General features: G+C 38.0%; 1 protein-coding gene across 7 annotated transcripts in view; it reads left to right on the top strand.

Moving 5' to 3' along the window:
* The window catches only part of mast2 (microtubule associated serine/threonine kinase 2), a 172,527-nt gene that overhangs the window by 97,670 nt on the left and 59,388 nt on the right, over positions 1-15,469 (top strand). The window contains exons 1-2 of one of the 7 annotated variants that reach the window (XM_026147108.2): positions 7,752-8,399; positions 8,480-8,534. The exons of 5 other annotated variants lie outside the window; for them this stretch is intronic. In XM_026147108.2, coding sequence (XP_026002893.2) covers positions 8,363-8,399; positions 8,480-8,534 — 92 coding nt within the window. In that variant the 5' untranslated portion in view covers positions 7,752-8,362. Of the gene's footprint in view, positions 1-7,751; positions 8,535-15,469 lie in introns of those variants that run through there. One more of the 7 variants, XM_080291610.1, reaches the window with a different exon arrangement.

Genomic DNA, 15,469 nt, shown 5'->3' with positions numbered 1-15,469 from the left:
AGGGTTTGTGCTTAATAAAGTATTTCTGCTAAATTATAGTATTTCTGCTTTTTATAGTATTTGTGCTAAATTATAGTATTTCTGCCAAATTATAATATTTGTGCTAAAACATAGTCTTAATTTAAAATTACAATATTCATAGTTCATCACAGTGTCTCTGGTAAATCACAATATTTCTGCTCTGTTGTACTATTTTTCTAAATCATAGTGTTTCTGTAATGTTTAAGTATTTTTGGCTAAATATATTCTTTCTGTTATCTTATACTATTTCTCCTAAATTCTTGTATTTTTGAGAAGTTATCATGTTTCTGGTAAGTTACAATATTTCTGCTAAATTCTGCTATGCTATTGTATTTCTGCCAAGTATTATGTTTCCTCTAAGATATTGCAGTTCTGCTAAGTTATTCCATTTTAGCAAACTTCTTTTGCTTCTGCAAAGTTTTTACAATTTCTGCAACTTTTCAGCTTTTTCAGCTACTTTTTGCATACAGCTTCAGCTTTAAGCATCCACACTGCATTTTCGCAGGAAATGCAAATTTTTCTAGTTATTATTATTCTTAGGACTTCCGTACACTTTTCGCCGTTAAACTACTTCCACAATTTTCAGCCGATTTTCACCGTTCAAATTTTAAACTATTCAGCTATTTTTGCTAATGCCGGCTATGACTTTTGCTATTTTTAACTATTATACTTTTTAAAATATTCCACTTTTTTCCTTTAATTTGTCCCATTGAAATGAATGGGAAACTTCAGCAATTCTGCTAAAATTTGCTTGTTTTTGAAACTTAACTACTTCCTCATACTTTCACCTAGAACAACCATTCAAATTTTAAAATGTTCACAAATTATTGGGCTATTCAGGTATGATTCAGCTTTTTCAAATCTTTTACTGTTTTACTTTTATGCCTCTTAAAGTTTTGAGTTGCAAAATTGTGATTTTTCACAAAATACATGCGTTGTTATGGTTGCTATGCTCTTGGCTTCCAGTGTGCCACTGAAGCTTTTGCAGTCTTCTCTTCATGTCCGAACAACTGTTTGCTACTTGCTCAATTTTCACTCAACTTCCACAAATTATACATCAAAACGTAGGTATTTTTGCTGGCTTTCAGAAAATGTCACTATCATTGTTGTGGTATACATAGAACTTTCGCAAATCTCCTCAGACTAACACAAGGTCAGAAAACTCTCCATATAAAGTCAATGGAGAGTTTGTTCAAAATCACCGCTGCATTTCTGTAATGAGAGGCATATTCGAATCGTCATATCTCCTTAACGAAGCAAAGTTAAGACATGAGGCTTGTCCCCGAATATCTTCAGACACTCGTGACGCTCACAATTCAAGAATTTCTTTCTCAACTATTACCGTTCTGAAATGAGTTGGACTTGTTTGAGGGTAGGAAATTCGTCCTTCGCTCAGATTTCTTCAGATTTCAAACTGTGGAAATGAACCACTTTTTTCTCTCGTCATAACTTTTTGTTGGATTTCCACAGAGACCTGAAAATTTCCATGATTGTTCACCAAAGCCTGCTGTCTCTTACGGTGAAAGAATGATATTGATACTCCAAACAGATTTCAAGTTACAAAGCGTTGTTTGAGGGCAAGTCAAGGCAGTTTTTGCTTCACTCTACTCAGTTATGGTGCATTAGAAGTCAAATATCTTTAATAATTCATATTTTAATGATAAATTGTAAACACTGGAAGATTCCCCCATGTCTTCTGAACAAAACGGTGTAAGAATGACCGTTCTAGCCCCTACGGTTAGGAAATTATGGTCATTTGTTTGAGGGGAGTCGTCACTATGAGAAATAGACTGCAATAATCCTGTGCCTCTCTCTGCTGCGTGTGTAAAAAGATGCACCTTTTTTGGCGGGAAAACGTAAACAGCCACTCTGATTGGTGGATTTAAATTCGGCAGCTCTCTCCCTCTGTGTCTGTCTGTGTGTGTGTGTGTGTGTGTGTGTGTGTGTGTGTGTGTGTGTGTGTGTGTGTGTGTGTGTGTGTGTGTGTGTTTAGTGGGAGAGAGAGGACCCTGCCCTTATTTGGCAGCATGTCATTGTAGGATTTAAATTGAATATAGTTAGACTGATTGACTGGATTAGAGCCTGTGTTTGTGTGTCCCTCTCTGCATTTCTGTTTCAATATGCCTCCATATTTGTAATTTTGTAAGTTATTGCTATTCTGCTAAATCATAGTATTTCTGGTACTTTTCGGTACTTGTGCTAAATACAGTATTTCTGCTAAATTATAGTGTTTCTGCTTTATTATACTATTTGTGCTAAAACATAGTATTTCTACTAAATGTAGTATTTCTGCTTTTTATACTATTTGTGCTAAATTATAATATTTCTGCTTTTTATACTATTTGTGCTAAATTATAATATTTCTGCTTTTTATACTATTTGTGCTAAATTATAATATTTCTGCTTTTTATACTATTTGTGCTAAATTATAATATTTCTGCTTTTTATACTATTTGTGCTAAAACATAGTATTTCTACTAAATGTAGTATTTATGCTTAATCATACTATTTCTGCTTTTTATACTATTTGTGCTAAAACATAGTATTTCTACTAAATGTAGTATTTCTGCTTTTTATACTATTTGTGCTAAATTATAATATTTCTGCTTTTTATACTATTTGTGCTAAATTATAATATTTCTGCTTTTTATACTATTTGTGCTAAATTATAATATTTCTGCTTTTTATACTATTTGTGCTAAAACATAGTATTTCTACTAAATGTAGTATTTATGCTTAATCATACTATTTCTGCTTTTTATAGGATTTGTGCCTAATATAGTATTTCTGCTTTTTATAGGATTTGTGCTTAATAATATAGTATTTCTGCTAAATTATAGTATTTCTGCTTTTTATAGTATTTGTGCTAAAACATAGTATTTCTACTAAATGTAGTATTTATGCTTAATCATAGTATTTCTATATATTTCTGCCATGTCCCCAGGCAGCCAATCCTCTGTGAGGACTTAGACATTCAAATTTTCAAATCAGGGCCTGCACGGTTTCCCAGCCAATCATATATGTGTCCTGAGGCATTCAAATTTGCATATTGGGGCCTTCATGGCTTCTAAGCCAGCCAATCATATCTGAGGGCTGAGGAATTCAAATCCACAAATCAGGGCCTGCACAGCTTCCCAGCCAGCCAATCATGTATGTGGGCTCCAGGTATTCAAATTTGCATATTGGGGAATTCGTGGCTTCTAAGTCAACAAGTCATCCATGTCATATATATCTAAAAATTCACATTTTAATGATAAATTGTTAACACTGGAAGATTCCCCCATCTCTTCTGAACAAAACGGTGTAAGAATGACCGCTCTAGCCCCTACGGTTAGGAAATTATGGTCATTTGTTTGAGGGGAGTCCTCACTATGAGAAATAGGCTGCAATAATCCTGTGCCTCTCTCTGCTGCGTGTGTAAAAAGATGCACCTGTTTTGGCGGGAAAAAGTACACAGGCTCTCTGATTGGTGGATTCAAATTCAGCAGCTCCCAGGCTGACCTAGAGACTTACTTCTCTCTCCCTGTGCATTTTTATGCTGATTTTTTCATTTAACAAGTATATTTGAGGGACCCTCAGCATGTTCAGCATTTTTTCAGCTGTCCATTTTGCTTTTCCAATTTTTCTGTTTAACTTATTACTATTGTGCTAAATCATACTGTTTCTGCTATTTCATAAGATTTGTGCTTAATATAGTATTTCTGCTTTTAATAGGATTTGTGCTTAATATAGTATTTCTGCTTTTTATAGAATTTGTGCTTAATATAGTATTTCTGCTTTTTATATGATTTGTGCTTAATATGGTATTTCTGCTAAATTATAGTATTTCTGCTTTTTATAGGATTTGTGCTAAAACATAGTATTTCTACTAAATGTAGTATTTATGCTTAATCATAGTATTTCTATATATTTCTGCCTGGTCCCCAGGCAGCCAATCCTCTGTGAGGACTTAGACATTCAAATTTTCAAATCAGGTCCTGCACGGTTTCCCAGCCAATCATATATGTGTCCTGAGGCATTCAAATTTGCATATTGGGGACTTCATGGCTTCTAAGCCAGCCAATCATATCTGAGGGCTGAGGAATTCAAATCCACAAATCAGGGCCTGCACAGCTTCCCAGCCAGCCAATCATGTATGTGGGCTCCAGGTATTCAAATTTGCATATTGGGGAATTCGTGGCTTCTAAGTCAACAAGTCATCCGTGTCATATATCTCTAAAAATTCATATTTTAATGATAAATTGTCAACACTTGAAGATTCCCCCATCTCTTCTGAACAAAACGGTGTAAGAATGACCGTTCTAGCTCCTACGGTTAGGAAATTATGGTCATTTGTTTGAGGGGAGTCATCATTATGAGAAATAGACTGCAATGATCCTGTGTCTCTCTGTGCTGCTGCGTGTGTAAAAAGGATGCACCTGTTTTGGAGGGAAAGAGTGCACAGGCTCTCTGATTGGTGGATTCAAATTCAGCAGCTCCCAGGCTGACCTAGAAACTCACTTTTCTCTCCCTGTGTGTGTGTGTGTGTGTGTGTGTGTGTGTGTGTGTGTGTGTGTGTGTGTGTGTGTGACAGAGAGAGAGAAAGGCTTTTAATGGGATGATCTCATTCTAAGATTCAAATTCAATATATTTAGACTGGTTGACTGAATTGGATCTTGTGTGTGTGTCTCTCTGTGCATGTGTGTTTTCTTATGTGTACATATTTGTGATTGTGTGGCTGTTATAGATTTTTTTGCTGATTTTTTTCATTTAACAAGTATAGTTGAGGGACCTTCAGCATGTTCATCATTTCTTCAGCTGTCCATTTTTGCTTTTCCAATTTTTCTGTTTAAGTTATTACTATTGTGCTAAATCATACTATTTCTGCTATTTTATAAGATTTGTGCCAAATACCGTATTTCTGCCAAATATAGTATTTCTGATTAATTATAGTTTTTTCTACCAAATCATAGTACAGTATTTCTGCTTTTTATAGGGTTTGTGCTTAATATAGTATTTGTGCTAAATTATAGTATTTCTGCTTTTTATAGTATTTGTGCTAAATTATAGTATTTCTGCCAAATTATAATATTTGTGCTAAAACATAGTCTTAATTTAAAATTACAATATTCATAGTTCATCACAGTGTCTCTGGTAAATCACAATATTTCTGCTCTGTTGTACTATTTTTCTAAATCATAGTGTTTCTGTAATGTTTAAGTATTTTTGGCTAAATATATTCTTTCTGTTATCTTATACTATTTCTCCTAAATTCTTGTATTTTTGAGAAGTTATCATGTTTCTGGTAAGTTACAATATTTCTGCTAAATTCTGCTATGCTATTGTATTTCTGCCAAGTATTATGTTTCCTCTAAGATATTGCAGTTCTGCTAAGTTATTCCATTTTAGCAAACTTCTTTTGCTTCTGCAAAGTTTTTACAATTTCTGCAACTTTTCAGCTTTTTCAGCTACTTTTTGCATACAGCTTCAGCTTTAAGCATCCACACTGCATTTTCGCAGGAAATGCAAATTTTTCTAGTTGCCATTTGTTCCCAGTTTATTTGGCATATCTATGCACCGAAGTCAGCTGGAAAATGGCAAGTGGTCTCAGACCTGGCCCCCATCTTTGAGCTTCCATTTCAAAGGCAGAGAAATTGCAAGTTGATTTCACAGGATCACTAAAATATTTGCATCATTGTCTGCTATGATAGCTGAAGCCCTATATTAGAATCAGCTTTATTGGCCAATCACATTAATACACAAGGTGTTGACTCTGTTTGATGTGACTCTCAATGAACATTGATATTCATTACTTCTTTGTTTGGTTAAAGTAAACACCATTTAGCTAAGATTGGATGGTTTCTGTGTTACTTGCAAATCAAAAGATTTCCCACAATCATCTTCACAATTCGCATTATCTTCCAGGATAAACCCTCGTCTCACATGAACAACTTCCATTAATGAGCAACGTGGGAACTACTGATGTATATTTCATCTTTTCCAGGCATTTGAGGCCTGTGAGGCTGCAATTCCAAGTATGATGAGAAAATCATATGAAATGAAATGCATTTTTAGGAATATTTTAAGGAATATTTAGCATCAGCAGTACTGAGAAAGGCTGCTAAAATCGTGACCAAACCCAGAGCATAAGATGTAAACGTGTATTTCTTTAGATCTTTTTTCCTCCTGGCTCTGGTGGTGTATAAAATTGTGCCCAATGTTTGAACTCTTTTCTGATCCCAGCCCACCAAAATTGTGGTAAATTTCAACAAACAAACACTCAAAGTATAAAAATGGTTGCTGTAGCAACAACCCCAAAACAACTTTTCCCCCTCCCATTGTTCCTTTCGAATCTTTGACTCTACAGAGCTGATCATTGGTTCCGTGAATATTAGGCTGTTTTTCATTTCCGTCTCTTTGTCCCAGCGTTGTTAAAAAATCCAAAAGAAGCCCATGAGTTTAATTTAAACTCAGATGGTTGTTCTAACTTCTTCCTCAGAGCCCACCATGTTTGTTTAATGAGCAATCTCAACTCTGCTTACCTCACTAGAAACTCAGCAGCACCATCTACTGGCCTGAATAAGCAGTTGATTTTACTTTATTATTCTGGTACTAAAAAATTCTAATTGAATTACAATTTGGCTTCACCCCTCCATGTTAAACTTGCTGTGTTCAAACGTCAGTAACAAGATGGGATAAGGTCAGTTACACACACGCAAGATGACATTTAGAAAAAGTGTTCTTTGTTTGGGGGCTTGCAAAGGAGCTCAGTGGGGGAATCATGTGACACTCATGCTCACTTTTATTTTGTGAGAATCCTCAGTGACCTTAATTTTAACTTCCACTAATAAATTCTGACCCCACCAGACCCCTTAATCTAACTTTTCCAAGTCCAGAGGCAAACACAAAGACCCAGTATAGTTTCTAATGGCATTCTCGTGTCCTGCTGCAGTTTCTATATTAGCTCAGTAATCACTCCAAATGAACCGAACTGTGTGTGCATGTGTTTCACTACGCAGCCAAAGCCAGCTGTGATTGGAGTCATTGTTTATGACTTAGCGATGTGGCTTATGAGCTGCATTTAGCCCGTCGCGCTTAGCAGTGTACCAAAGCTTCTCGGAAATGAGAATAGAGACAGAAAGTGGACAGCTGTACCTCACACATGCTCTAATATAGCATCATGAAAGTGTCTCCTGTGTTGACTTTTCTCTTTTAGGTGTTAACGTACGCTCAAAACCTGACCCAAAGAAAAACACCATCTGAAGAGGAGTCGGTTAAAAATAATTTTAGGTTGAATCCATAAAAATTGTAGGACTTTGTAGGAGTTTGGTAAATGTGACAGGAATAAAAAATAAGACTGAGTTTGAAAAGTGGTTAAGCAGTGTTTTCTGTTAAACTGTTTAATTTCTAACATATCCCAGTCATTGTCAGTTATTTTACATAATCTAACACAAGAAAAACCTCACAAAAAAAACAAAGCAAAACACAAAGACAACCCCAAAAGAAAAACCATGTGGAATAAAAGTTTAAACAGGTTAAAAAGCATTAAAACACTCTTTCAAACATTATATTTTCTCCAGATATAATGTTCTCTAGAAATTCTCCCATAATAAGCCAAGCCAAACGGCACAGAGGGAGACGTCAGGCTTTACTCCACTCTTTATCTTCCCACCTCCCTGTTTGACCCCTCCCTCGAGCCTTCTGTTCACCCGTCCCTCTGTAGGCTGTTTGTCGAGGACTCCGTCAGTTCTCTTGGACGGTCTGATCCCAAACAGGCTGAGACTTTTAAGGAACTGAAGGGAGATTAGCAGGGCCGGCTGTACCCGGGGAGGTTCTGGCAGGCACTCTGTTCCTGGGGACGTGCAGGCAGGACACTTCCTCCAAACTTTTGCTATGGCTGAGCGGTAACAGGAGCTGATAACTAAGGAGTTGGTCCTTTTTCTTTTCTGACTTGATGGGACGACACAGAACGTAATGTTCTCTCTGACTTTGGGATTACGTTTTATGCAAGAAGAGAAACAAAAGGATTTCTTTTGTGTTTTTAACAGACTTTGGATTCATCAGAGGAAGACAAAATGAGAAGGAGGAAAGGTCAATTGAGTTTGTGTAACACACACCAAATTTGTTTATCCAGCTCAGATAAATATGTGTGTTGCTTGCACGTAGCTCCACACTCTGTTTGTGTGTGTTTGTGAATTAGCAAGCCCATGCTTGCCGGTGGAAGAGCAGTCTACCCCAGATACCTCATACAGCTGAGTCTCTGTGTGGAGATAAGAGTAGGTGCTGACGTAGCACAGGCTAAGCTCATTCTTTTATACATGAAGGTGCTGTCAGCAGTCTGACCCATGGAAAACTAAACTACATGAGAGTTTCTGGTCCTTTGGAGGAGCTGCTCAGTGGTCAGTATGTATTTGACCGACAGATGAGCTGATACAGGCGGGTGGATTATTAACGATTACAGCTGATTCATTTGTCCCAGTACACAAGATGAAGAGGAGGAGGGAGCGATCAGGAGCCCCGCAACTTCGCCTCCAGTAAGAGTGTGTGTACACGGCATGTTCAAATTTGTGTGTGAAAGCGAATGAAGATTAGGTTCATATCAACACAACAAGAGCTGTATCCCATTTCCTTCTCGTTTATTTGTGCTAAACAGACAGAGGTATTCTTATATACAAGTACCACCTCAAGATCAATAATGTGAATATTGTGATTTATCTGTTTAGTCTCTATTTTAAGAGGAAAATAACAGAAAAGTGCTCATCTTAAGCTTATAGGAATAGGACAAGCTCAGGAACTGATGTTGGGCCACTTCGTACTTCATGGCACGTTCATAATCACTAATAGTGACCAAGTTCCCACAGTCCACAGTACATTTAGCACTTTAAAAAGAGTTAGCAACATTAGCAAACTGCAGGCCAACCAGACGTTTAAGAGGCTTAGCTTTGTCTTTACATTAATTTCAAATAACATCCCCAACAGATGTTTTTATTGTTTACCCACATGCTGTATTTCACAAACTGGACATCATTGGACAAAGTCTCTTCATATATTAAATATTCATATGATCCATTTAAGACAACAAAAAATTGATACCAAAGAAGAGAATTAAAAGCATTGATGATATAAAATATAAAAAATTACATATTGCTTTTGGGAATTGAAAGTTAGTGCATACATGAGTGAGATGTTGATATCAATTTAAACTTTAATATTTTCAAATAAAGACGGAAACTTTGTGTAGGTGACACATCAATGACCCACATACATTCACAGTGCTGAACACACATAGTGTACATACATAGTGTGTCAGTGAAATGGAAACCATGAGGAGCCATGAACACGAGAAGGTATCAGAGTGAGATCCCAGCAGGGAGGGAAATCCTTCACCAGCTTAACAGATTACTGTGACTCTGTGCTTGCACTCTTTCACATGTGTATACAGCCAATGTTGTTTTTTCTTACTTTCTGTGGAGGTTTGAACAAATTATTGAGGCAATGCTGGCCTTTAAGAAGATATATTGTAGCTAACTTCCAGAATAATTAAATATTAATAATAATAATATATTGCAATATTTATATATAATAATTTGCACACTGCTGTTATTTAAAATAAGAAGCACAGACAAACCCCCCCCCCCCCCCCCCCCCCCCCAAGCTTTCGAGTTGACTGATATGTTCGTGTTAATATAGAGAAGCAACATGCATCATCTTACACTGCATAATATTCAGTGGTATTTTTCAGCTCATCTCAATCAACTTTATGTGACACTGTCACTACAAACCTTCCAAAAACCTACTGGTCAGACTGCTCCACACTAATATTTGGGACACAGTGTTGTTTTTTCACTGCTGTGCCAGCTGGTGTGACTTAGTTTCCAGGCTAGCATTTGATGATGACTTTGTCTTTAATTCTGCTTCCAAAATTGGTGTGTTAAAAACTATAGAGGCACACCACAGATGGCCTTACAGTATGTTAGGTAAAAACTGCAGATACTAAAATGTGTGCAGCCCTTGACCTCCCAGTAGGTGGTCTCTCCCACTCTGCCCCATCCAGCAGGGGGGAGGGGACGTGGAGATCAACACCATAAGGTCATTCTGCCCTGCATAGCTGTGACAACTGACAGCTGAATTTAAACCTAAAACAGTGTGTGCTTCTTATCACTACCACTCACTGTAACCCAGTGAGTTAGACAAAACTGATTGAGTCAGACCAATTCTATCCACATTAGTGCTATGACTTAGCTCAGTCTACCAGCTGACCCGGTGCCTCCCTGGGAGTACTTACAGAGCTCTTTGAAGCTGATCCAAGACTGTGTCCAGCCATCTCTGGCTGTGAGAAGTTAGTATGTGAGGCTTTCTACCTGCTGTGAGGGGACATCTGCAGGCAGTCAGACAATATGTTGGGGACACTTAGTAGTGACTTCTGCTCGGGTGGTGTATGTTCAGGCAGTATAATTGTTATACTGTCAGCCGGTTACTGAAAAAAGTATAGTTTCTACACAACCAACAAGTTCGTGGTGTTTAGTTCAGATGAGGAACCCTCCCTAACTGAGAGGGAGCCTGTGTTCTCTTTCAGGCGTCACTCTGTATTTCTCTATGGGAAATACCATCTGGTGTGACCTGAGTGGAAGATCCACTACCAATATGTGTGTATCAGACGGACCTATCACTTCAAGGACACACAGTCTTCAACACCTCCCTTAATAACCCTTGGCCCAACACCAGGCATTATTGCTTTCTTTCCTGTGCAGATCACTAGAGCTCCTCAGTGGTCCTGAACCATTGTAATTTTTTGTTTTTGTTTCAGGATTAATTATTACTTTGTAATTACATTTTTGTTTTGTGACGATATTTTTCCGGTAAGCTGGTGTCAAATTGTTTAAAACTTGAACTTTATCAAGCTAGCACATTAAGTGAGCTTGTGCTCGTGTAGCTATTTGCTTGCTAACCTGAGCATTAGTATTTATGGCTTCTACTGGTGCCAATCATGGTGGTAGCTGGTGCATTACCTTGGCCTCCAGTAACACTGTGAGGAATCTTGTTTCTGACCAGGATGTGTCCTTCAATGTGCGTATTAAACAGATATGTAGGGCTGATTTCTTCCATTTATGCAATATCTCTTAAATTAGAAATGTCCTGTCGTGATGCTGAAAAACTAGTTCATGCATTTGTTAATTCTAGGCTGGACTACTGTAATTCATTATTATTAGGATGTCCTAAAAACTCCCTGAAAAGCTTTCAGTTGATCCCAACTGATGCCGCAAGAGTACTGACAGGGACTAGAAAGAGAAAGCATGTTCACCCATACTGGCTTCTCTTTATTGTGTATCTGCCTTCCAGGGGAAAAAAATGCTGGCTCATAGGTCGACTCAGGAATTGTGGTGATTTCCAGACTCTCAGCAGGTACCAGTCAAAGAAAATCCCCGATCACTCGGGGGAAGATTGCGTGAGATGCTGTGTCCTTGAAGTGATTGGTCTGTCTTTGAAAGATGTGGTGGTAGTTTAGTGTCCATGACTGATCACACCAGAAGGTGCTTACCAGAGGTGGGACCAAGTCATTGTTTTGCAAGTCTCAAGTAAGTCTCAAGTCTTTATCCTCAAGTCTCAAGTCAAGTCTCAAGTAATGTCAGGCAAGTCAGAGTCGAGTCTCAAGTCACTGGTGTAAAAGTCCGAGTCAAGTCACAAGTCTGAAACTTTGAATTTCAAGTCCTTTCGAGTCTTTAAAAAAAAAAAAAACAACGAAAAAATAATGTTGCAGTTATATGCTAAATGTAAATGTTAGACCATGTAATTTTAAAATCTGTGTTTTTCTCAACACATGACAAAATAGTGAACTTAGAAAATATACACAAATTGTGAAATTGCACCTCTTTAAAATGCAGCTCAATTAAACTTAGCTCCAAGAATAATTTTCACCGACAGTTCTGAGATAAGCCGCATGTTATTCTTGGATGCGGTTGTAGGACTGGCTTTAAAATCGCATGACAAAAATATCATACACATTAAAAAAACTGTATCACCAACGTAGCCTGGACAACATTTGCTAGTTAGATGAAGTCAGCTATCTCATCTTAGCATATTTATATGCATATTTATAATCATACGGTTCTTGGAGTGAGTGCATACACTCATGAAGTTTAGTAACTTCAGGTCACTGCAACAAGCCCAGGTACAGTTTACCGACGGATGGGTGCAGGACCTTGAAATGCACCGTGTAGAACAAAAGACCATCGTACGTATCATAAGTTTACCAGTCTCACAAATTGTTGTCATAAATACACATTCCTTAACCGTTTATTAATAGGACCTTTGAGCTCAACAATAATTAATTAGTAGTGGAAATAATTTCTGGTAGCATCACAGAAATGTAGCAGTGATAATAATATTGTATGCTGTAATCGTACTGGGCAATTAGTGATACAAAAAACCTGTTTTATCCTGTGAATAAAAGCATATGTTTTTGTCAATGTACCATAATAACAGAGGCGAAACGCAATATTGTGTCAGGACAATTCACTATTTATGCACAATAAATAAAGGAGCATAGCGCGACAATTTCTGTTCAGCGCCAGACTTGCTTGTAACCTATATCACTAATTATGTTATGAAAATGACGTATTAACTACTACAAAACACTGACCTTTGTGGAAATGCTTGGAGCAGACTAACATGTGAGCTGGAGTGTTCTGGGACGTTATATTTGACCTTTGAATGGCTGCAATCCAGGCCACCCGTCGCCTCTTTGTTACTTCGGAAACATGGCTGGAACAATTTCTCTTCAACGAGGTAATCCGATAACAACCGATCTCTTTACCCGTCGGCTTCCCGTGGCTGTCATGCGACCGGCTATTGCAGTTAATAATACAACAGCTTCTTGTGTTTCTTTTTATCGCTGTATAACTGATTTTAATTGAAAGCCTGCGTGCGCTAGTACCGCTTGCCACGAGTTCCCAGAATCCTTTGCGGTTCTACCCGTGAATGACGTCACATTTTCAATCTCTATATAATATGCATGTTAAATTTTGTATTTGGGGTAAAATATCAAGTCTTTTCAAGTAAACCGGTTCAAGTCCAATTCAAGTCATAAGTCATTGGTGTAAAAGTCCAAGTCAAGTCACAAGTCTTAGAACATTTTTTCAAGTCAAGTCTAAAGTCATAAAATTAATGACTCGAGTCTGACTCGAGTCCAAGTCATGTGACTCGAGTCCACACCTCTGGTGCTTACTATAGTGAGATACCTATCTTGATTGTCAGAGAACTGGGGTTACCCAGGTAAACAAGTGCTATTAGGCCTCATTCACCACCACTGTTATCTTACCATTGAATCAGAATTATTCTACATCCATAGATGCATTCTTGTTATCTGCATGCTGTCACCCAACTATCTCACTACACAGAAACATCTTAAGCTTTATGGAGAATGCAGTGACGGATTTGTAAAAGAAATCTTGAAAAAACAAGTTAAACAAGTAAAAAGCATGATTTAAAATTGATTAAAACAAGCAGACAAACAAACTAATTAACAAACAAACAAAACAGTATATAAAATCAGAACAGTAGAACAGTAGAGTAGTAACCAAAGAAGGTTTTGCTAAACTTTGTTTCAGTGTAGTGTAAAAATTGTCACAGTGTAGCTCCTCTGGTCCAGCTAAAGGCACAGCAGGCAGGGAGTTGATGGTGTTAAACCGCCCAGCGCACACCCACACATCGTCACACATCTCTCCTTGCGTCTTTTTCTCTTCATCTTCCTCCCCTCCCTCCTCTTTTGGCAGAATCTGGTCACCAGCTCAGTTGCGTTGCCACGGCAACAACAGCCTCCTCCAGCACCTGCTTTCCCCCTCTTCCTTTCATCCCTCTGTCATTCAGCCCGCCCTAGTCAACCTCGCCCTCTCCTCTTCGTCCTCCTCTCCCTCTCTCTGTTACTGTGATGGCCCTCTGTCAGCCCCTGTTTACCAGTGGGGAAACCCCTTCCTTTGGAGGTAAGACCCACCCTGCGTGTCATCTCATAACTGTTTGGTCTTTTGGGGTGTGTGTTGTGTTCTCCTTCTTTTTTTGTCCCCATTACTCAGTTTGCCGACCTTTTGTTGGTGTTATAGCTGACAGACCGCTGAGAGCATCCAGCAAACGGCACTAATGAGCTGTGTTCATCTGGTGACACAAGAAAGCACTTACAACACTCTTTTGCTGTTTTTAAAGAGCAACTCACTTTGTTTAGCAGCTTCCAATTGCAGGGTTGTTTGTTTGATCGTTTATAGCTTCTTAATTTTAGTTTAAATCCATCTTTTATGTTGGAAAACAAAAACACTCACACAAACACAACAACACACAATCTTCTGCATTGAATTTGACTTTATGAAATAACCAGACTTGCAAATGTGGTTGACCGCTGGAATTCAAATAAATGAAATCACCTCATCAATATTATAGTTATTGTTAGATATAGAATATTATTATACAAAAATGATAAATGGATTAGGTCTTTTATAGCGCTTTTTCACGCTACCTGACCACTCAAAGCACTTTGAACATTCATCCTTATACACCCTTTCATGCAACTACTTTTTTCTACGTAAGTGTTTTCTTATCGAACATTCTCAGATGAACGAGCAGGATAGAGAGCAGCCCAAAGATATTTGGCATGCAGACTGCAGCAGCCAGGGATCGAACCACCAACCTTCTGACTAGTAGATGACTTGCTCTACCTCCTGAGGTGCACATAACCCGAGTAAATGGAAAAAGATCATTTCTTTTTTTTTTAAGGAAAACAGTTTAGCAGTCCAAAGTGTTTTCTTTCTCCAAAGTTCTCCGATCACACACTGAGATAAAGCAAACTTACCTTGCATTTGCTGAAAAGTATTGGGCCATTTTTCTCTCTACAGTATATGCTCTGACGACAGGGTGACTATTCTCAGTCAATACTCCTAAGGTTGTTTTCCCATATCATATCTAGATTTCTTTTGCAATCAGAGGAGTTGTCTTCTGCTGGCCATTAGGAAGAATACTTGATTGGTCTTTGTTCAGACTTCTGCTCAAGTAGATCGAACCGTCAACGTAACACAGAGACGAGTTTGGGAGAAACACTCATGGTCTTGCCGGGCAATGCTAAAGGGATGAAGACCATTGAATAAACAACATGGCAGAATTGAAAAATAGATATTATATCACCCATACTCATTGGTTGGGCAGGTCATCTACTGTACCACCCAGAACGTCGGTGATTGATCTCCAGCTTTGCCTGTCCATGTATTGAAGTAACCTTGGGCAAGATACTGAACCGAAAGTTGCTCCTGATGTGTTGGAGTGTGTACCTACACAAGTGTTTAGGTATAAATCAAAGTTTTGCATGAATGTGTGTGTGATTTAATCATTTATAGCTTCATGATTTTAGTATAACTGGGTAAATGACACTTGTAGCAGAAAATGCTTTGAGTGCTTAAATTAAGTAGAAAGTGTTTCTTTTCTGCATCAG

This window comes from Astatotilapia calliptera, chromosome 17 (assembly GCF_964374335.1).
Source record: "Astatotilapia calliptera chromosome 17, fAstCal68.1, whole genome shotgun sequence".
NCBI lineage: Eukaryota > Metazoa > Chordata > Actinopteri > Cichliformes > Cichlidae > Astatotilapia > Astatotilapia calliptera.
The sequence above is the reverse complement of the archived record's forward strand: the minus strand, read 5'-3'. Positions and strand labels throughout refer to the sequence as shown.